The sequence below is a fragment of the Dreissena polymorpha genome, chromosome 16 (assembly GCF_020536995.1).
Source record: "Dreissena polymorpha isolate Duluth1 chromosome 16, UMN_Dpol_1.0, whole genome shotgun sequence".
Lineage (NCBI taxonomy): Eukaryota > Metazoa > Mollusca > Bivalvia > Myida > Dreissenidae > Dreissena > Dreissena polymorpha.
In genome coordinates, this window is record NC_068370.1 from 33,673,907 (window position 1) to 33,698,328 (window position 24,422).

A 24,422-nucleotide genomic window follows, 5' to 3' on the forward strand; every position below is an offset into this window, starting at 1 on the left:
TTAGTATCAGCTGTCATATTTATTTTTAAGAAGCTTAGCAGCTTAAAAGTTGCAAGCAAAGTTTCAGCTTGATAACTGTAAACATAAATAAAATTAATTTTACTAGCAAATTGATTTGCAACATTTTAAAAATTATTTGAATATACGCTTAGGTAATCACATTGATGCAAGTGCAAACATTAGACATAGATTAATAGGTTGATATTTAGTTATTGATTTAAGCATTCACAAACTAATAATAATAAGAATGTGACATGTGTGATTGCAAAACATGCCCTTGCAATAGATAGGTCGCAATGACAACAATTCACGCCCCTAAAATGTTGAAAACAACCATATCCATCCATACGTTAATAACACATCTGAAATTCTGCATTGGTTGTCCCATTAATTAAATAGACAAATATTCAGAAGAGTCGGAAACAAAATAAGAGAAACAGTTTCTTTGTTTGGCTAATGTGTATTTATATCAATTCATCGCATGCTATTAATGCATTAATATGATACGATTAAAATCGGATAAAATAATTACAGCAATAGCGCCCGTTGTCATGATAACATTCGAAATAGGATGGCCAATGATTCAAAATGATTAATGTAAACTTCAATGACTTCAAATACACTGTAGTACTTATACTCGGTCACCATTATCGCTCTGACACTGTGCCTGATATTGTATATGCATCAAACCTCACTCGTAGACTAAATGGCATTCAAAGATCAAACACACAACTAAAGAAACAAATACACATTTTCTGTAGGACAGAGGGGAACAAGACAGACAGTTTATAAACTTAGGCGTTCTACAGCTTGTCACAATGAAAAGGCAGGAAACTAAAATGGAACTTAATGAGACATAAATTTATTTCAATGTTTTATTTTGATGCATTGAACAACATTCTTAAAACGTCAAAATGAATAAGGTTTTCTCATGTCTTTATGTCGAACTTGGTTAGCTACAACATTGATCACAATTGTGCATCATAGATATAAGAATACATAAAACATTAATTATAATTTCTGTGTATAGAATGCTCACATGATACATATAGCAGTGTTATTGAAATGCAATTATGTAATATTCAGGTGACTTGTATAACATCCGTCATTATGAACACACAACACTCATTATAGGAATGACAATTGGTGTATAAAAATATAATATGTCATGTTTTTCTTGATGACAAGGTAAGTGAAACATCAATGATCATGTATATGATATAAACGAACAAAACAATAATACAGTTTCTGTATTAAAAAAAGCTTAATCGGAAAGCGATGTACGTCAGTGCCGGAAGTGCCAGCAATGTTGCTGCAATGGACACGCGATCCGACGAGTTGCAGAGGTCGGACTTGCAGTAGCAGGTTGTTCCACTCAGGCCAGACGCGGACTTTGTTTGACAGCCGTCAAAAGGCGCTGCTGTTCCGGAGCAACCTCTGGATGTAACTGTTGAGTGGAAACTCAGTATTTAGGAAGAGTAAAGTATGGAACGCCAATGCTGCCTTCTGATGGCACTGGTCTTTATGTTCTGTGCATTTACTAAGTTGTTTTGTGTAAACTACATTTTGTCCTGTAGAAACATCATTTCGTTCTGTGCATTTGTCATTATGTTGTGTGCATTGTCATTATATTGTGTGCATTTGTCATTATATTGTGTGCATTTGTCATTATGTTGTGTGCAATTGTCATTATGTTGTGTGCATTTGTCATTTGTCATTATGTTGTGTGCATTTGTCATTATGTTGTGTGCAATTGTCATTATGTTGTGTGCAATTGTCATTATGTTGTGTGAATTTGTCATTATGTTGTGTGCAATTGTCATTATGTTTCGTGCAATTGTCATTATGTTGTCTGTCTGTCTGTCTGTCTGTCTGTCTGTCTGTCTGTCTGTCTGTCTGTCATGTCTGTCTGTCTGTCTGTCTGTCTGTCTGTCTGTCTGTCTGTCTGTCTGTCTGTCTGTCTGTCTGTCTGTCTGTCTGTCTGTCTGTCTGTCTGTCTGTCTGTCTGTCTGTCTGTCTGTCTGTCTGTCTGTCTGTCTGTCTGTCTGTCTGTCTGTCTGTCTGTCTGTCTGTCTGTCTGTCTGTCTGTCTGTCTGTCTGTCTGTCTGACTGTTTAACAATCAATATTACAAAATATTTAGCTATAAAAAATAAACCATAAAAGTTGTTTACCCGGAATTCCAGCTATTTTCATCTTTCCTTTTATGCAGGCCGCACAATCGCTTTCCATATTATCAGCCGCCATTTTGTTAGCATCAAACGGATCGTCACAACCTGGGGCCCCTGGGTTGCACATATAACACTTGACAGCATCAGCTGACCCTGTAAATGAAAAGCGTTCATTACGTTGCCTTGTAAACCTGAATATGATCGATTATGCATCGTGTTTATATTGACAGAATCTTTGATAAATGATCTTGGAACACATCTGTCTTTTATGCAAATAAATCCATGTTTTAAAGAAAGGATTGAATTACCATGCACAAGTGTTTAACATTGAGTTTTATACACATAACTGGACGTTTTTTACGCTTTGTTTTATCATTATGTATATAATTGATAATTCAAATGTGTTTGATAGACTGTCCGTGCCTGTTCTGTTCTATCAAAACACTTCTGCCAATGTTTAAATATAAAATTTATAAAATGTATAATGTAACACTTCTTGTTTCAAGGCGAGAATATTCGATTTTAATGTCAACACTTTTTTCGCAATATAAACCAAACGTCCAAATAAACGGTAAAATTGAATAAGAATACATAGACCTCAATTAGTTTTCTCAACATTAAATTATTACAGGCGAACATTTATAAAAAAAAAATAACAGCAATATCTGTATGTACTGAAAGAATAGTGGCATCATTTCCAGCCGGTCCATCAAATTAAGTTTGTGAAATAAACATAAGTATATTTGTGCTAAGTGTCATTTCGGTCCTAAATTTACTCGTTTTTTTCATAACACACAAGTGCTTAATGACGTAAAGAGCGTCTCAATGAATGTTAACGTCCTAATTTCAAATGAAACGATGTTTTTTTATAAACTATTGTATTTTTTTAAATTGTTTATAAAGTATAATAATGAATATTTTAAGCGCAATAATCGTCCCGTATGCACTTATAATAAAAACACAAATAGATTGCCACATCACCATCTATTATTACAATCGTTTATATTGTTAATGGATCATTGTTTTAAAATATATCATTAAATGATATTTGTGTAGGTCAGATTTACGCACGGTCCTTCTCAAAAGGTTTACGAGGATGGTTTGGAAATATTTATCTTATCAAAGTTAACGCTCGTTTTCACAACAGTTTGCGAAAAAAAACACGGTCAAGTGTAAAAAGTTTCACGTTTTAATCAAATGTTTCCAAAACTCTAGGTTAGTCCATGCGGAATGTCAATGGCTTGTCGGGTATTATCAATTAAACTAAGATATTATTACTGATTTGTAAAGTAATCAGAGGCTCTGTTCGAAAATATGGTATCATGTATAATATTAATAAGAATGTAAAATATATTTTTCATTGAGAGTAGAAATAAACAAACGTGACCGATAACACTTATCGACCCTATCCCGTCCTGTATGTCCTTAATCATCATAATCTACATCTTCAGTTGCCAAATCAAGTTTATTCAGCTTTAAAATTTACAAATCCGAATATATATTTTAGTGTCATATCGCAATATTTGGGCGAGCTTAGATTAATGCTCTCACCTATTTGACACTGGTAGCAAAACTCAGTTAACTTTGATATTCTAGTTTAACATAAAGTGTGATTAATATATGTAAAATGATCATAGCAGACTTATACAAGACACACAGTTTTGAGAAACGAAATCCATAACTTACGATTTATCATTGTAAATATGTATACAAGACACACAGTTTTGACGAAGAAAAACCTAAACATACAAAAAGATTCATCCCTGTAAAAATGTATGCATTATTATAATGTAAAGCACTTCATCATTTGATTTAAAATTAAAATAGTTTTCCGGTTTTCACAATTATTGCAAACATAAATTGCATTGCAAATAATTATCCAATGATATTGTACATTTTCCACAAGGATAGGTACGATAAGCTTTACCCATTTTAATATACCATTCAATAGTTAATCGTATAAGTGCGTTCGGGATATGGTAGCCAATAATACTTTCACATTTAAATGAATGTTTATCAATCCAAAATTATTTAAAATTAATCTTTCGAATACTCCGATGAAAACACAATAATCGTGTGTAGACTTTCAAACTAATAACGCTTAATGAAACCCAGAGGCCTTACTAGATCAGCTATGTTTTAATCTGATGAGTTTTATTCGTATTTTAAATTGACCGATAATCCAACATACTTGTAGACAAAAATCTGGATATACGTGTTTGCCCCGTACATAATCAAGCATGAATTAACATTGAAGAACAGCAAATATTATACATTATATTACATTGCGTTTTTATTTCAGTTATGAATGCTTAAAATGGATTGCATTTTTCAGGTCCATTAATCAAGTCAATCCTTAGACAAATGGTCGTTTATACGCAGGTAAGCGATGAAACGTGTCAGCTATAGTTAATATGTGTATTAAAAATTGTTTCGCGAATAAATATAATGTATACGAATCATAGTGAGTTAACCATTTTTTGCGGATTACAATAGCAAAATATTTACTAACATGTGGAGCCAAATATCAAAATCTTCCACGAAATATGCAGCGTTCTTTACATCAAAAATGCGTATGCAATATTTATAATAACTACTCTTCGCAAGACGTTATATGGACTAACCACACATTTTGAGATCCCGTGTCGTCAAAAAAAAACTCAATTAGTTATGCAGATAGTAGTTTCTTTGTATGAAAATATATGATAAAAATTCAATGAAGCACTACACGATGTATATATGTTTACTACATTTTAACGTTCTGTGGACTTGTTGTATTACTTATCCTGTGTTTTTCAACGTTTTGCGAGATCACCAACTGCATTTTCATATTACAATAATATACATTAACCATAATGTTAACCACAATTGCTGACAAAAATCAAAGTATGTCTATGCCTTTGATACTATTAACAGTATACGCAAACAAATTGTCACTTTTTAGCAGCATATTACGGAATAGTTTCATTAACTTAACTCATTTATGCCTAGTGGACTCTCCCATCCTTCTAAATTGGATCAATTTATTTTTCCAAAATTAGGGATGTCTAGTATATTTATTTCTATATTTACAATATTTCTTACAGAAAATACTTTAAGCAAACAGCGTAGACCATGATTAGACGCCGCATCATGCGGCGTCTCATCTGGGTCTACGCTGTTTTCCGAGTCCTTTTTTCTAGACGCTAGGCATAAATGGGTTAACTTAAATATACTCCATATCGCCGAATCATCAAGTTTTTATTTACAAACGACATGATCTTTTATTACTAGCTTTGAATATTATTTATATATGTTAAAACAATGTAAATGTATTTTTAATAAAATACTAGCATAATACATTGGTATTATCAGAGCAACATAACTATTTTTGTAAAAATGAAATATTATTTTTTCGAAACAAAATAATTTATAAAGAAAAGAAGACAATAATTAAATAATTATTAAATCACGACGATACACAAATGCATATATTGACAACAAAAATCACATTATGCATTAATTACATCGTCGACTTACCAGCCATAATCGCCAGAACGCAACATGCAAACAACACAGCGATAATCTTCGCATTCATCATGTTTCAATAAAATTATTTTCGCTTCAGGAGATTCTTTACCAAAGCAAGCTTATGTCCACGTGGAGCTAAAACACCGGGTTTTATAATATGCATTTTGCGTGGGCATTTTGCGTGGGCAAGCCCGTTGTTGGACAATGTAAAGTCAAAGTCCTAAAGATAAAGTACGAAATTGTGCAATTTAAGACTTGTGGTTTCAACGGGTTAAGGCTTCTAAAAACAAGTCGGGTAATTTCGAAATAAATGATGACGTATCTTTATAATCGGATATTAAAGGTGCTTAAGGTACTAAACATCATCGTAGTCGTCGTCTTTGTTGTCGTCTTTGTCGTCTTGTCGTCGTCTGTGTCGTCGTAATCGCTCTCATCATCATCATCATTTTCATTATCATCATCATCACCATCATCATTCATAGATATTCACCATTTATATACTTTTACTAAAAGGTATCGGTAGAAAAAAAACACGATGAAATAGAATAACAGAAAAAACACATTAAACTACACACATTTTAGTTTCAATATATTGATATGACCTTTAAGATGTGAGAATTGTTTAATCATTTTAAGTTTAACATTTTATTATTCTTATTTCTATCGTTTTAGATATTGCTGATATGTTTTATATTGCATGTGGATTGTATAAACACCAATAATAATACACCGTTATTTTCTTTTATTAACAAAAGCATTGTCAATGTCGCTTTAACAACAGACAAATCACTGTAGGATTGCCCGACTGTCATTGACAAAAATAAAACAACCAAGGATAGCATAAGTCGGACTGTTGTTGAAATTGATATGATGTGATCCGATATGATACGTGCAGGGATTTCAATGTCATAACCTAGATACAATTTATAAATGTGTAGCTCAGCAATTCGACGCCTTCTTATTTTGCACAAACCAGTATAAATTGTGTAAATTGTATAAATTGTTTAGTATTTTATTTGATTTTGTAAAGACTTAAAATGGGATGTGCGTTTAGTTCGTAACCACAAGATCATTTCGATTTTGAAAAAGCGTTTAGAATTTTAAGAATGTTTAGAATACTTTATTGCACGTCATTACTTATCTAATTGTGCGCCGCCCAGGTATTCTAGGGTGCGACGACGGTTATGACACACGATGGTAATTGTCTTCACTAAACGATTTCACGACCTAACGGTTACACATTTTGTTAAGGCATATTGGAAAATACCATCAGTTGAAGATTGGTATTACTTTGCTATAGTTCTTATTATGCACTGTAGTTTTTTTACTTCTTTAAATCACTGTGGGACCCCTGATTTGGTAATTCGGCAGGGAAGAGTGCATTTTAATATATGCATAGGTATACCATCGATTTGAACCTTCAGACAAAGATGTATATCGGATCTTAAAGGTCCAAGAGAAAGGCCTGACTAGATTATGATGTTACTCCATTGCGTGTCCTTAATAAATACATATGTTACACAATTAATTCGACGTAATACCCACATTATGCGTAAGGCAATACGAAAAAGTTGTCAGTGAGCATTTTAGTCTGGAAATAAAAACACATTTGCAGTCAATATAGTACACCACGAGTCTTGAATTCACGATATCAATAGCGATGATCCCTAAAGTACTTTTAATCTCACGTACAAGAGCCAATATCATGAACGTTTCATGTTGATCTTGAGGTTAGCGTTAGATATTCAAAATATCTAGATACGCAAAATATGTGTTAAAGGATGTCAGTTCCCAAAATGTTTTTTTATCAATACATAAGTTATCACAGATGAAAGGCGTCGGGAAAATTAAACAATCATGATTTTCGATATATTTTGCTGCACAGGAGCGTCAATACTGTGTTTTATAAGAGAATTTTTTTTTGGAAATCCAACTTCTCGAACGAAGCGTAAGTAGACAACATATTTTTAGACGGTTTTCCTTCAATAATATTTTTATCTCGACGTCTACGATCTTGCAACAAACCAAAAACAAGCGAAGCACAAACACCGTAGACCCGAAAGGGCGTATTCATTAAAAAAAAGATATAAATACAGCGTGGCTTTCCGTGTGAAAACATCCGCTACTCCTTCACAAAACAACACGCAAACGATGCAATATTGAAATTAGTTCAAACAAACCTCACCCCCACACATACACCTCCTGATATCGTTCTTTCGATGTATAACATTTCATTTCACCGGATATATTTCCATTTTGAAACCAAGATTAATCTAGAGGAGCAAACACATGCGTCGGTCAATACGAAAGCCGTAAGACAAAGAAGTGAATCTACATCAATCCAATAGGACACTGAATAAAAAAAACTGTAAGCGTTCTCGAAGGAAAAATAATCAAAACAAATTAATATCAAATTTTGCGCACAAGTCGACCATGTTTCAAGAGTACATACCTTCTGGTTTTGATCCCATCCGACTGGCGGCGTTCACGAAGAGACAGTAGCGAGGCATCTTAGACAAACAAAAACGTTTACATTAGGCCTTTACGAAGGTGCGCAAATACGTTTATCTTGTTGTGCCAATTTCGAATGTTCATTCGGTTATACAGCGAGAAACTCAGAAAAGTGACAAAATGTCAAAACCAAATTGGTTATTAATTCTTCGTCAAATATGTGTACGAACAGAAAAAATGTCGTTGTCAAATTTAACTATGAATATCATACAATGATACATAATTTTCACAAAATGTATTCATGCTGCCACAATATCTGAATTCGAGAAATCAGTAGAATCATTTTTGCTGTATAAAGCTTTTCAAGACTTAACCCAACTGCCCTTTGCAAAGCATTTTGCAATCGAACAGTCAATAAAGACATATTTTGTTCCCTAACCTGAATGCATACTGATTCGGATACTCAGCGGAATGCCCAGATTATATCGATCCACGAAACTTGTAACGTTTTGTAATAAAGCAAGGGCTACCCTCGCATTCTGTCGCACGTGCTCTTAACGTCACTTAAGAGTGTCGAGTAGGCCAGACCCAACCATATACGCGTCCGCAATTCTTTCAACCTATTGTCGACGCCGACATACTCATAATTATTAAAAAAATGTATTATTATATGAATAAATGAATATTAGTAAGTAGTAATAGCATCGTTAATAAGTAGTAATATGGAAAACACAGAAACATGTGCTTTCATTTAGTTAATTTAGATAGTTCATGCGTTGTCAATACCAAAACACGCACATCACGATTTTGTTATAATTAACACTTAACTTATAGATGCCAAGATTGGATGTATGTTACAACACAGACAGCTTTATCTAATTAAAATTAAGAAACCATTGAACAACAAAAAGATTTATAAATTTAAAGGCATATATTTTGTTATCATTCCGAACGAATATATCTAAACAAAATATATTATTACGATATGAGAACGCATTTTGTTGCATTTTAAAAATTCTAACTTGCTCAATAAACTGTCAAAGGATTGAAGTACTTCGTCTCGCACTGAACCCAGAGATAACAGAGATAACCCAGAGATAACAGAGAAATAATGTTGAAGAATTCAAAAGATTTGGGATTGACCGTTTTTCCCGAGCTCAGTTCAATGAGGTCAATTTTGATTATTGTAATCGTAATTGTATGTACATAATAAGTGTTATAATATAATAAATATTATACTATATATTGTTTATTTTCAAAGTGTGAATGCACTTTAATTTAACACTAAATTTGTAAATAACAACAATCCATCATGACGATGACAGCATAACAATCGGCTCGCTCTGCCTCAACTTTTTGGCAAGTATGGTTTAAAATTATAGACAGCAGCTTGCAGTGTAAAGGTTATGTGAACACACTTTTAAAAAGCGAACACATTGCAATCAACACTATGTATTAGATAAAGCGAATTCCCTAGTGTACTATCAGTTATTATCAATAAAATAACGATAATAATATTGATGTGAGCAATACTCAGAGGAAGTGTTTTTTAATATGATATCAAGTTCAGTGTTAATAAGATTGTGAAATAAATTAATCATCGACAACAAATATAGCACATCGAGAAAGATACAGTGTTTTTCCATAATCATCATAATTTTCAAACCCGAACGTTGAAAGAAGTGCGCTCAGCTTTTAATGTTCATTTTTATATGTTGCCGTGCATGCACTTCTATCCGTTCGGTAAAAAAATAATTTGAAAACCTATAATTGTCTGGTATGTGCATGTATTCGAATCTAAGCCTGAATTTGCGTGAAAACATTCCGAATTGGTTAACATAACTACAATTATATTTGAATGGATATGTTCTCAATGATATAGCGCCGAAAACTGATACGAAGTGGTAGCTGGTCAATTGATTGTGTTATCGTAAGCCATCAATCATATCAATGTTCTGATTCTGATGCGTTCAGGATAGGCTCAAGTGACCACAACACAAGATAGTCTGTCAAGATTTGCCAAATTAATCATTAATTTGCGGACTTTGACTGGATAACAGATTGGCTGTGAGGAGGTCGCCACGACAGGCGTCGCTTCGTCGGCACCGACACAAGTACCTCTCAAAAAAGGTCCCGCCTGCGTTCAACGACATTATTTTATATACGTCGGCAGATTTCCTTGTACACCACGCCTGAATAAAAAAACGACACCAAAATATCACCGATAACTTTTGAAAACAAACGTTCTTATAATGAGACAAAATACAACATGTGTATGGTACTATTTATAAAAAAAACGCATCATTGAAAGAAGAAGTAAATTGTGGATACAGCTGTTGCCAACGTTACAAATTTGCAGACAAAGAAGTAAAGTCTACTTAAATGTAAAATACAAAGTTTATCGTTCTATCCGACACCTCATGTTTAAGTTTATAGATATTTTGGATATCTTAAAGCATGGTGAATGTCCAGTATAACTGTTTCCTCACAGAAATATCTTTTTTTTTTTTATTTTTTTTTTTTTTTTTTTTTTATATTCAATATCATGCATACAATGTAAACATGTATATGAGCATACAACACAGTGATTGTACAAAGCAATAAAGTTCAGACATGTTATACAAGATATGCTAATATATATATATATTTTTTAGAGAGAAAAGAAAAGAACAACAGAGAAATAGTTATGAACAATGATGAGTTGTATAAAGTCTAAAGAAAGCATACTGGACTTGTGTGTTTTGTTGTATATTCACAATGATCTTGTCCGATTGAGAAAAAAAAAATAAACAAAACTATTTTAGAGGGATAAATTAACATTAGAGTGAAATGTATATTAGTGGACAAAACATTATGAGAATTTAATCCGATTCCATTTTTGTTCAAAGATTTGTAATGTGTCATTACTGAGGGCTATTTCTTTCTCAATCTGGATTTTTAGTTTAAGACTATGGACAAAACAATTAAAATTTGGTACTTGTTTTTTGTACTTCATGTTTAAGATAAAATATTTCATCAATATAACCATAAAATTCACAATATTATTACAGTCTATTGATTTCAATGAGTTAATTCCGAAACTTACATCTAAGAAAGATAGTTTAATGTTTAGTTGATGTTGTTCAAGAAAAGATATTAATTGATTCCAAATAGGCTGGATGTGTTTGCACTCCCAAAAAAGATGTTCTATAGTTTCAATGTTTTCACTGCAAAAGTCGCACAGATTTGAGTTAGATAATTTGCATTTATAGAGATATTTATTCGTAGCTATAATTCTATGGATGTATTTATATTGAAAATTTCTCAGTGTGCTTTCAATTGTTGCTTTATATGGCATGGTAAATATGTGTTTCCAATTTAGTTCATTTTCTCCAAAAAGGACTTGCCATTTATTTTTGATTTTGGAGTTTTCTGTAGGGTTTTTAATTTGTAGTGTGTAAAATATTTTATTTGTTTTGTTTTTTCTTCCAAGTATGTTTTCTACAAATGTTGTTTGAGTACATGGTGTATTATTTGTATTGATTTCAGATTTAATATGTATGGGTATGCTTTTGATTAGTGTGTAGTACTTCAGAAAATTATTTGAAGGTATTCCGTATATGTAGCATATATTATCAAAAGAGTAGAAATCCTTAATTCTGTAGTCATATAGTTGGTCGACATATTTAATGCTTCGTTCAAACCAGTCTTTATAGAAAAACGTCTTATTGTTTGACGTTATGTCTTTATTATTCCATATTATTGTTTTACTGCTGGTTTGGGTTTCTAAATTATGAGTGACATCACTCCACGCTGATAGAACATCAGACAGAAATATGTTTTCGTTTGCAATTTCATGTAAGATAGTATTGCTGATGTTACATTCAAAGAGTAAGGAGTCACCATATTTTTTTAGGATTTTCTGGTAGAATAATTTCCATTTACTCGTATTGGTACTATCTAGGTATCTTTTAACCCAGCTGCATTTGATTGCATTCAAGAATGAGTCAATGTTCGTTAATTGGATACCTCCATTTTCTACAGATTGAATTAGCTGAGTTCTTTTTATTTTATCAGGCTTACCGTCCCATATGAAATTAAATATTGCTGATTTTATATCGTTAATAACATCAATTGGTGGATTTGGGAGAACTGTAAATACATATATTAACTTAGGAAGTGCAAACGTTTTCAATACTGTGTTTTTTTCCAATAAGTGTAAGTTTACGATGATGCCATGATTTTAAGCAGTTTTTAAAATTCTGTAATTTAGGTAGTATGTTTTTTAGAACTGTATCCTTTTCATTATTTGTGAAAGTAATTCCTAACGTTGTGGCTTCATCGGATGTCCAATTAAATTTCATTTCTTTATTATATTGAACATTACTTTGTTTTAATTTACCTACTCGTAGCACAGTACATTTACTTTTGTTTAGTTTAAGACCCGATGTCATTCCGTAAAGGGTTAGCGACTCTATAAGGTTATGGAAAGAATCGTAATTGTCATTTAAAAAATAAGTTGCATCGTCAGCAAATAGGGATTGTTTGATTTCTTCGTCAGGTTCTAGTGATATGCCTTTTATGTGTTTATTTGATTGGATGTGATGTGATAGATACTCGATGCAAATAATAAATAGGGATGATGAGAGTGGACATCCTTGTCGAACCCCTCGTTCGATGTTAAAACTGTTTGAAAAGAAGCCATTGTTAATGATTATACTGTTAATATCGGTATAGAATAGTTTGACCCATTGAATGAGACTTTCACCAAAGTTCATATTTTCTAAGCAAGAGAACATAAATGAATGATCAAGCGAATCGAATGCCTTTTCAAAGTCTGCAAAGAATATTAGACCAGGATTATTTGAATTGTTGAAATAGTTTATGCATTCTTGGATAAGACGAACGTTTTCACCAATGTAACGTCCTTTTATGAAACCTGATTGAGATTTTGAAATGATTGATGGTAATATTTTTTTTATTCTGTTTGCTATACTTTTAGTTGCAATTTTATAATCATTGTTAAGTAAACTTATCGGGCGCCAGTTTGATAATGATTCTAAGTTTTTTCCAGGTTTTGGAATAAGTGATATAATACCTTGTTTTTGTAGCGTAGTTAAGTTTTCGTTGTTAAATGAATAGTTAAGTGAATTAATTAGATGTGTTTTTATATCATTCCAGAATATTTTATAAAATTCGATTGTGATGCCATCAGATCCTGGGCTTTTGTTATTTTGCATTTCTTTTAGGGCTAATCCACATTCATATTCATTAAGCAATCCGTCGCACAGTTGTTTTTCCTCCTGGTTTAAAGCGTGATGTGTATTTTTAAAAAGGGTGTTATTTTCAACATTTTTTCTTTTATAGAGGGTTTCGAAAAATAAACGTTGTTCTTCTAGTATTTGAGTTCTGTTTGTTATATCTTTGCCATTGACTACTAATTTGTGTACAGTTTTTTGTTCACTTCTACGTTTTTCAATGTTTGCGAAATATTTTGTATTTTTTTCATTGTGTTCAACATGCTGTGCACGCGCTCTTAGTATTATTCCATTGAGATGTGTATGATAGATTCCATCTAATATTTGTTTTTTTAATGTTATTTCATTTTCAATGTCGGTGGTATCATTTGTGTTTGTTTGATGCAATTGTTTTTCAAGTGTTTCAATGGTTTTGATGGTGTCAGTTTCAAGTTTGTGTGTTTCTTTTTGTTTAAATGATGTGTATCTAATTGTTGTGTTACGTATATTTCCTTTAATTACTTCCCATAAGGTGTTTGGGTTTGCATCTTTATTATTTTGAACTGTATTTAATATTTCCTGTTTTATTTGTGTTTGATATTGTGTATCTAATAAAATGCTGTTGTTAATTTTGAAGTATCCTGGGCCTCTTTCAGGTTGTATATTGTGGAGTTTAAGTTCAACTATAGAGTGGTCAGTCATAAATCCTGGTTTTATGTTACATGTGTCAATAATGTTGCAAAGAGATTCAGATATTAAAAAATAGTCTAATCTACAAAATATTGTTGGTTTTGTGTTTGAGTGCCAGGTGAATTTGCTTTCGTTTGGGTATACTGTACGCCAGATATCTATCATATTGTAGGTTACAATTATGTTATTTAAAATGTTTCTATTTTTAGTATGAGTATAAAGGTTTCCATTCTTTTTATCCAATAAAGGGTTCAGGACAGTATTGAAATCACCACCGATTATAATATTTTTATCTTGGTTATTAATTATAAAGGATTGTAATGTTTCGTAAAATGTGGAATCGTCTATGTTAGGGCCGTAGACGTTGATTAGTGTTATTTGTGTTTCGTGTATTTTGATATCTATACTTGCTTGTCTACCAATTATTATTTCCTTAAAGTTATCGACTGTGACCCCTATATTATTTTTTATCAGAAAGGCAATGCCTTGTTTATTAGTATGTTCTCCACTGAGATAGATTTCTCCGTCCCATTCATCTTTTAAGGTTTGTGCTAAAGTAGGTGTCCAATGACATTCTTGTAAAAGGCATATACTATATTTTTTTTTCGTCTAACCATTTGAAGATTTTTATTCGTTTGTCTTTATTGTTTAATCCTTTAACATTTAAAGTACATAATTTAATCATTTTAGTAGGTGGAGGGTGTGTAAATGGTAATTGTATGTGCTTGTCCAGTTAGTTTCTATCTTAAAACATGTCCAGTTTGTTTCTATTATAGGACATAAGATGTCCATACATACAAACAAAAATAGAAAACAAAAATTAGGAATACAAAAAGATGAATATTCCATAGACTTGAAGAAGTAAAAAGAGAAAAAGTAAAAAGAGATAATCACAAAAGTAAGAAGAAAACTCAATAAAAGACTTGTCCCTAGTAGAGACATAGAAAAAAAAGAATAAAATAAAACATATGAAAACACAAAAACAAGCAAATGTGCTTATGCAAGGTAAATTGCCCTAAATATAAGACATAAATTATCGGTATCTAATGTTCTCAAAACGGAAGTTTAAAAAGGTGGGTATGAGTAATAATAAGAATTTCACTTGAGTATGTATTTTTTTAATTTTAAGTAATTAAGTTACTAAGTATAAGACGTTACTTTCCGGTATGTTAGATTTAAAAAAAATATATATATATAAATAAAAAAATAAATATGTTTGAGGTTTATGCATATTCATATTAAATGTCACACTGTAATATGTTTATTATAAGTTTTAACAAAATAGCATAATTAAGGATTTAAACATAAATTGTTTATACGTATTTGTACTATATCCATTACAGAAGAGTTAAAAAAACCACACACGATACAAGTATATTAGGTGGTAAGCCGGGTTCCGATTACCAAACATTGATGAACACAATATCAATGTCAATATTGTATACATATAAAGTTTTAAAAAAACACACACAATACAAGTATATTGGGTGGTAAGCAGGGTTCCGATTTCCAAATATTGATAAACATAATATCAATGTCAATGTTGCATACATATAAAACGTAATATGGTTATACTGTGGTATACATAAATTGTATATACGTATGTGTACTATATCAATTGCAGAAGAGTTAAAAAATACAATACAAGTACATTTGGTGGTAAGCCTGGTTCCATTAACAAATATTGATAAACACAATATCAATGTTAATTTTGTATACATAAAGATGTAATATGTTTATTCTATGCTTGAGCTATATAGCATATATAAGGAATTATACATAAATTGAATATACATATTTATGCTATATTCATTACAGAGTAGTTAAAAATACATATAACAAGTACCTTTGATGATAAGCCGGGTTCTGATAAACAAGTATTTATGAAAACCTTACCACTGTTAGTTTTGTAAACGTAAAAGTTTAAGCATGAAAACAATACAAATACAGTTGGTGATATACAGGAGTATGTTTAACAAGTGTTGGTCAAAAAAAATAAAATAATATCAACGTAAGTGTTGTAAACAACAGACACGTTAAACAATTAAGCAATACAATTACATTTTATGGTATTTCAGATACTGTTTTACAAGTATTAGTTCACTACAATATTATTGTACACTGTGTATATATCATATGCTGTGAGCATAAAATGATTTGTTTCAAAAGTGCTTAGTTTTAACAAAACGTAAAATATCACTACCATTATTTTATAGATCAATAATTTCACGCTTCTATGGTAAACATTAATCCTAAAAATAGCTTTTTAGTCAAAGTCAGCTTTTTGTTAACATCAGAAGTAAAAAAGTAACACAGATAGAACAAATGCTTATGTATGCCAAAAGACTAGCGACAAAAAGGCATGTATGAAATCATTACTAATCTATACATCAAACAACAACATGTATACACGTACCGCATACTATTAATAGGTGATATTTGCTTTCAACTAGTTGGAACAGGCTATAATATTCAGGTGGGCATGTAGTTTTACCTCAAATCATTACTAATCTATATATCAAACAACAACATGTATACACGCATCACATACTATTTATAGGTGATATTTGCTTTCAACTAGTTGGAACAGGCTATAATATTCAGGTGGGCATGTATTTTTACCTCAATTAAGGAAAATTAGTATACTTCGCGCCGATCTCGACTCTGTTTTTCGGAGATAAGAAAAAAAAACGCTTTCGTGTAGAAATTATCTATTCTTATTCTAATAATTATTGTAATTTGTTGTCAATAAAGCGTTTGGTATGAATACCATATAGGCTATATAATTTCAATAATTATTTAGAAAAATTATTCAGATAAATTAAACAATAGATAAATAGAGAAGAAGTCCAAAGATATCGGAAAGGCGCTCTAGCATTGAAGTGGAAAAACAAGTAAAACTAATTGAACAGCGCAGACTATTGATTTCCCGCTCAATAGAAATATCATGACTACAACAAATTTTTGCGAATCTGAAACTTTTTTTAATTTTGTCAATTTACCAAAAAGGGAAAAGGTCCCTTTAATGGCTCCGGGTGTAAAATGTTTATCAAAACTGGGTCAGTCATGCTTGTGAATCTGTACTCCACTGACTAATGTTTTAATACGGAGCTTGTTAAACACACTTTTATGTAAGCTTAAATATATACTATACAATCAAATGCACTTCTAACGGAACTTTTTCATTTTATTTAATTTCTCAAAACGGCTAAAAATATAAACTAAAAATTTTGCATATTGTTGTTTAAGAACATTTTCTATGAAGTTACATCTAAACCATCCGTCTATGACGAATTGACTGGGTGAGACCACGCGCGGCTAAGATTGCTTCAGGCTGCAAGAGCGAAATTAAGTACGATATCAATATTGACCTTCATGTGAGCACTATTCATTTTTTCTTATATTTGATTTTTTTAAAACGCGTGTGTTTGCAATTAGACGGTTGCATACTGGTCGATCGTGAAGCAGTGATGTAGGTGAAAACAAGCTCGTTCCTCACTCGCAACACATGTTTTGCAAAAGTTACACAAATGATATCGCATTGTGATGATTGGGAATTATATGTTTGTTTACTTTGTTTACTTAGAATGATTAATTACTATGTTTTCAACCCAACATTCTTTCGAAAGGTTGTCAATTGTTATCATACATCACAATACTTTAGATTTCCCCCATAGACACCAAGTACTGGTTCTAGTCCCAGGTAACTGACTCTAGAGCGTTTCAAATAAGCTTAAGGCTTTCTATGCAATCGAACTAAAATAAATAGGTTTAAACTAATAATACGTCCTATGATGGTCAATAGAAACGCCGACATATACCTGACCACATCCATATCGCGTGTAAAAGTAAGCTCCTTTTTCCCAGGACGCTTGAGCAACCAATTGGCGGGCACATCGGCACGACATTGTTGTGGCCAACTCGAATGATAGCGGGCCTTGACCTTTCATTGTTAGCACAGGAGATCCAACTGCGCATGGTTTCTGATTGGATGCCAGTTTACGGCCTCAATTTTTTTTGCCTCCAGGTGGAATCCTCCTGTAAGCACACACGCATGCGTATAAAAGTCAACTAAAATGCACTTCAAAGCGTTTGTTCTTTTATAGGGGCCTTTTCACGTTTCGGTGAATTGTCAAAATAAAAAAATAAGTTTCAGATTCGCATATTTGTGTTGTAGTTATGATATTTGTGAGGAAACAGTAATACTGAACATTAACCATGCTCAATCATATCCATTATATGCATCTTTTGACGATTTAAAAACCTGAAAATTATAAAGCGTTGCAACGCGAAACGATTGAATAATTTGGAGAGTTTTGTTGTTGTCGTTATATTTTGTGATATAACAAAAATTGCTTATATATAGTATAAAATTCATCACTAAATGTGTGAGCGTAGATAGTCGAGTGGTGTAAGCTATAGACTTTTACTCCAGGGGTCAGTGGTTCGAGCCCAGTTGAGGGTTACTTTTTTTCCTTCTTTAATTTTATTCCTAATTTTTGCCGGAGCTTTTTATATCCAATGCTTACATTCATCAATATAAAACATTTAATGACAAACTTCAGTACATGCCAAAATCTGTGAAAAGGCCCATTTAACAAAAACAGCAACTTGTTAACAATTATTCATTCAAACAAACAGATACTTCTTTTTTATCTGAAATAAAATAAACATTGATATCAAAAGGAAACATCAGCTCAATTAAATATCCAAATAATCAATTAATTGTATGTACATTATGTATTAGTTCAATGCGGTGACATATATCGTACAATTGCATTTACTTTCGGTGGGCAGAGTCTGCACCATAGAGTTAAACATGTTGAACCAGTCTCCTGAGCACGTGTTTCCGTTCTGACATTTGCAGATGTTTGATTGGCGTTTGAAAAGCTCGGCTGATTCGCCGGAATCCGTTATGTACCGATAGGTCAATCCGCATAGACTGTCGTACGAGGAACAAACTGGTTAGTCTCTCTGGAAAGTAAAAATAAATATTACGTTAGTGTTAGTTTTTATTTCAGGTAGACATTAATTGACACAGGCCTGATAGTAACCTCAAGAATTTAGAAAAGCCGTATCGACAGTAACATCAGCAATCTCCGGTTATCCATAGCAGTAGCCAAATAAAATAATACAAAGTAAAAATTCTGAAAGCAAATGTATGTTAGACTCGTTTATCTTTTTAATTTACTACAATATCAAGTTTGAAGAAACAATGACTGAGATTGACCATCGTCATTTTTGTATTTTGAGCACAATAAAACCGTTCTGAATTAACGCGCAATAGTAAACCTTTGCATGCTGGGAAATTTGTCGTCTCTAAGAATGTCGTCTGCTGAATTTATAAAATTTGCATTTTCTTCGTTTTTGTTTTCAAAGAATACTATCAGAATAGCAAACAGTTTGGATTCAGTTGAGACGCCACGTTCTGTGGCGTCTCATCAGGATTCAAAATGTTTGCAAAGGCCTTCAAAATTCGGTTCCAGCACTGAAAGAGTTAAAGGGACCTTTTCATAGATTTTGTCATGTATTTAAGTTTGTTATTAAATGCTTCATATTGTTTAATGTAAACATTGGATCTTAAAAGCTCCAGTAAAAAAGAATACAATTAAAGAAAGAAAACAAGTAACCCTCAACTGGGCTCGAACCACTGAGCCCTGAGTAAACGTCTATCGCTTAGACCACTCGGCCATCCGTGCTCATACATGATTGATGTATTGTATACTATATATAAGGAATTCTCGTAGTATCAAAAAATATAACGACAACAACAGAACTCTCCAAATTATTCAATCGTTTCGCGTTGTAACGCTTGATAATGTCCGGGTTTTTGAATCGTCATAATATAGCATGGTAAATATCAAGTATTACTGAATCATTTTTTTATTTTGGCAATTCACTAAAACGTGAAAAGGCTCCTTTAAAAGAGTGTTGCTCGTCGGACTGAGCAGGTTCTTGGATATTCTAAGCTTTAATGTTTATGTTCTATAAATTTGTTTGTAAAATATATATCCGGATAGGTTAGGTTAATTTTATATTGATCTATGTTAAACTTTTGAAGTAAACGTATTTACATTTAACATTCGTCTCGTATGTTTTTGATTCGATAATGCCTGATAGTTGTTCTTCGTTTAGCATGCAAATCTCTTACCGAGAAGGACAGACGGGTTCAATCCCCACTGTGGGAGCGTTATACACCAAGTACACGTTCTAGTCCCAGAAAACGGACTCGAGATCGTTTCATATAAGTAGTAAGCACTTTACGTACAATCGAGCTGAAATAAATAGTTTTAAACTAAAGAACTTAAACATATTAGAAATGCATACGGTGCCATTTTAATAAGACAATCAACAAAATAACGGAGTTACACTGCGCGAGACTCCTTCATCATTACTGAAATAAATACACAACTGAGGATGTGATTCAATCACGTACATGTGTAACGTCTGTTTCTGGTTTTATCGGGAAAAGCCATGACGTTGAGGCCGACGCAAATAGTAGTGTGGCATAAAAACACATTCATCCCGTGAATTATTGTGTTAGCAACATTGCAGATGGTGTTACTTGAAAATGAAGACTATGTTAATTAGTCATCATTTTATATAGTATACAATTAATGAGAAGTCATACTAGCATTTGTCTCTCGTGAATATAATAGATCAAAAGGCTTTGTCAATGCTATTTTTTTTTACAGAATAGCCAGATCAGATCGTTCAAATAAATCGTGGTGAATGGTGTTCATAATTTATGAAAACGCACAATCAGAAAATAAATAAAACGCAAAAAGTAGAAAAAGCTATTGACTTACGTTTAACCCGCACTGATCTTTGGGCAGAATATTCTAGTGTACGAAACTAAAATAACCAAATGTATGAGCAACAAGACAGTATGAACAGTTATTTATACACGTATTGATGAATCAAGATCCTAAATGGACTCTTAGGCGTTCAGCGGCTTATTACCGAGTTGTTTCGGATGTTTCGGTGCTTTCTGCGCGTTTTCCGATGTACACAAGTATGCTATTTAAATTCGGATGCGTGTTCGATAAACGTACTTGGTTGGGATGCGGTAAAGAAGTAATACAAGAACTGGCATATTATATAGTGTCCCCATAAAACCCCCTTCGGAGGAAACACCCTTCTCTAAAAGCGGCATAACGGAAGTAACCCCCTTTCACATTTTGCATACACGGAACAAACACCCTTTCAAAGTGGAATAAACCCCTTTCAAGTTTTCAAACAGGCGGAAAAAACCCCCTTCCCAAGTTTTCAAACAGGCGGAATAAACCCCCTTCCTAGTTGATATCCAAAATCCATAAGTAAATGAAGGTGCGAAAATCTTATTAAAGAAGTGTACCGGCCGTTTGTTCACAAGTTGTTAATGATACACAATTAATATTCAAGTTGTGAATCCCAAACATCGTTATCGTGATAATTGACCAATTTGAAAGATACTTAGTAGTTATTTGAAAGATACTTAGTAGTTCGAATTAATAAAGATGGTAATAAAACGAATAATTTATGATTTTGGAAAAATAAGTATTATTGAAGGATGATAATATTTATGCTTTTTTTTTATTCAATATAATACATACAATGTATACATGTATATGATCATACAACATAGTGATTGTACAAAGCAATAAATTCAGACATGTTATACAAGATATGCTAATATATATATATATTTTTTTTAAGAGAAAATAAAAGAACAACTGAAGAATAGTTATGAAAAATGATGAGTTGTATAAAGTCGGAAGAAAGCATACTGGACTTGTGTGTTTTGTTGAACATTCACAATGATCTTATAAGATTGAAAAAAATATATATATTTTAGAAAGATAAACTAACATTAGAGTGAAATGTATATAAGTGGACAAACATTATCAGAATTTAATCCGAATCCATTTTTGTTCAAAGATTTGTAATCTGTCATTACTGAGGGCTATTTCTTTCTCAATCTGGATTTTTAGTTTAAGACTATGGACAAAACAATTAAAATTTGGTACTTGTTTTTTGTACTTCATAATAAAGATAAAATATTTCATCATTATAAGAATAAAATTTACAATATTATTACAGTCTATTGATTTCAATGAGTTAATTCCGAAACTTACATTTAAGAAAGATAGTTTAACGTTTAGTTGCTGTTGTTCAAGAAAAGATGCTAATTGATTCCAAATAGGCTGGATGTGTTTGCACTCCCAGAAAAGATGTTCTATAGTTTCGATGATTTCATTGCAGAAATCACACAGATTTGAATTAGATAATTTGCATTTAAAGAGATATTTATTTGTAGCTATAATTCTATGGATGTATTTATATTGAAAATTTCTCAGTGTGCTTTCAACAGTTGCTTTATATGGCATGGTAAATATGTTTTTCCAATTAAGTTCATGTTCTCCGAAAAGGACTTGCCATTTATTTTGGGTTTTGGAGTTTTCTGTAGGGTTTTTAATTTGTAGTGTGTACAATATTTTATTTGTTTTGTTTTTTCTTCCAAGTATGTTTTCTACGAATTTTGTTTGAGTATATGGTGTATTATTTGTATTGATTTCAGATTTAATATGTATGGGTATGCTTTTGATTAGTGTGTAATACTTCAGGAAATTATTTGAAGGTATTCCGTATATGTAGCATATATCATCAAAAGAGTAAAAATCCTTAATTCTGAAGTCATATAATTGGTCGACATATTTAATGCTTCGTTCAAACCAATCTTTATAGAAAAACGTCTTATTGTTTGAAGTTATGTCTTTATTGTTCCATAAAATAGTTTTACTGCTGGTTTTGGTTTCTAGTTTATGAGTGACATCACTCCATGCTGATAGCACATCAGACAGAAATATGTTTTCGTTTGCAATTTCATGTAAGATAGTATTGCTGATGTTACATTCAAAGAGTAAGGAGTCACCATATTTTTTTAGGATTTTCTGGTAGAATAATTTCCATTTACTCGTATTGGTATTATCTAGGTATCTTTTAACCCAGCTGCATTTGATTGCCTTCAAGAATGAGTCAATGTTCGTTAATTGGATACCTCCATTTTCTACGGATTGAATTAACTGAGTTCGTTTTATTTTATCAGGCTTACCGTCCCATATGAAATTAAATATTGCTGATTTTATATCGTTAATAACATCATTTGGTGGATTTGGGAGAACTGTTAATACATAAATTAATTTAGGAAGTGCAAACGTTTTCAATACTGTGTTTTTTCCGATTAGTGTAAGTTTACGGTGATGCCATGATTTTAAGCAGTTTTTAAAATTCTGTAATTAAGGAAGTATGTTTTTAAGAACTGTATCATTTTCATTATTTGTGAAAGTAATTCCTAACGTTGTGGCTTCATCGGATGTCCAATTAAATTTCATTTCTTTTTTATATTGGACATTACTTTGTTTTAATTTACCTACTCGTAGCACAGTACATTTACTTTTGTTTAGTTTAACACCCGATGTCATTCCGTAAAGGGTTAACGACTCTATAAGGTTATGGAAAGAATCGTAATTGTCGTTTAAAAAATAAGTTGCATCGTCAGCAAATAGGGACTGTTTGATTTCTTCGTCAGGTTCTAGTGATATGCCTTTTATGTGTTTATTTGATTGAATGTGATGTGATAGATACTCGATGCAAATAATAAATAGCGATGATGAGAGTGGACATCCTTGTCGAACCCCTCGTTCGATGTTAAAACTGTTTGAAAAGAAGCCATTAATAATGATTATACTGTTAATATCGGTATAGAATAGTTTGACCCATTGAATGAGACTTTCACCAAAGTTCATATTTTCTAAGCAAGAGAACATAAATGAGTGATCAAGCGAATCGAATGCCTTTTCAAAGTCTGCAAAGAATATTAGACCAGGATTATTTGAATTGTTAAAATAGTTTATGCATTCTTGGATAAGACGAACGTTTTCACCAATGTAACGTCCTTTTATGAAACCAGTTTGAGATTTTGAAATGATTGATGGTAATATTTTTTTAATTCTGTTTGCTAAACTTTTAGTTGCAATTTTATAATCATTGTTTAGTAAACTAATTGGGCGCCCGTTCGATAAGGATTCTAAGTTTTTTCCAGGTTTTGGAATGAGTGATATTATACCTTGTTTTTGAAGCGTAGTTAAGTTTTCATTATTATATGAATAGTTTAGTGAATTAATTGAATGTGTTTTGATATCATTCCAAAATATTTTATAAAACTCAATGGTGATACCATCAGAACCTGGACTTTTGTTATTTTGCATTTCTTTTAGTGCTAATCCACATTCATATTCATTTAGTAATCTGTCACACAATAGTTTTTCTTCTTGATTTAAAGCGTGTTGTGTATTTTTAAAAAGGGTGTTATTTTCAACATTTTTTCGTTTATAGAGGGTTTCG

The 24,422-nt window shown here is 32.0% G+C and overlaps 1 protein-coding gene and 1 long non-coding RNA gene across 2 annotated transcripts; both read right to left on the reverse strand.

Moving 5' to 3' along the window:
• Nucleotides 1–846: 846 nt before the first annotated feature.
• Nucleotides 847–5,879, reverse strand: LOC127862690 (uncharacterized). The gene is made up of 3 exons (XM_052401936.1): nt 5,689–5,879; nt 2,173–2,322; nt 847–1,447 (listed from the first exon to the last, which is right to left on the reverse strand). Exons 1-3 carry the CDS (start codon nt 5,747–5,749, stop codon nt 1,254–1,256), a joined length of 405 nt encoding a protein of 134 aa, XP_052257896.1. The 5' UTR covers nt 5,750–5,879; the 3' UTR covers nt 847–1,253.
• A 5,667-nt stretch (nt 5,880–11,546) lies between these two features.
• Nucleotides 11,547–23,746, reverse strand: LOC127862593 (uncharacterized). The gene is made up of 2 exons (XR_008040694.1): nt 23,077–23,746; nt 11,547–12,138 (listed from the first exon to the last, which is right to left on the reverse strand). It is a non-coding gene; the product is annotated as an uncharacterized LOC127862593 (long non-coding RNA).
• Nucleotides 23,747–24,422: the final 676 nt, after the last annotated feature.

Excerpts from the sequence above, each read along its gene's own strand:
- LOC127862690 (XM_052401936.1), bottom strand. The coding sequence starts at position 5,749 with ATGATGAATGCGAAGATTATCGCTGTGTTGTTTGCATGTTGCGTTCTG. Across the intron at positions 2,323-5,688 it reads CGTTCTGGCGATTATGGCTG|GGTCAGCTGATGCTGTCAAG; the intron begins GTAAGTCGACGA and ends TTTCATTTACAG. Across the intron at positions 1,448-2,172 it reads GAAAATAGCTGGAATTCCGG|TTACATCCAGAGGTTGCTCC; the intron begins GTAAACAACTTT and ends TCCACTCAACAG.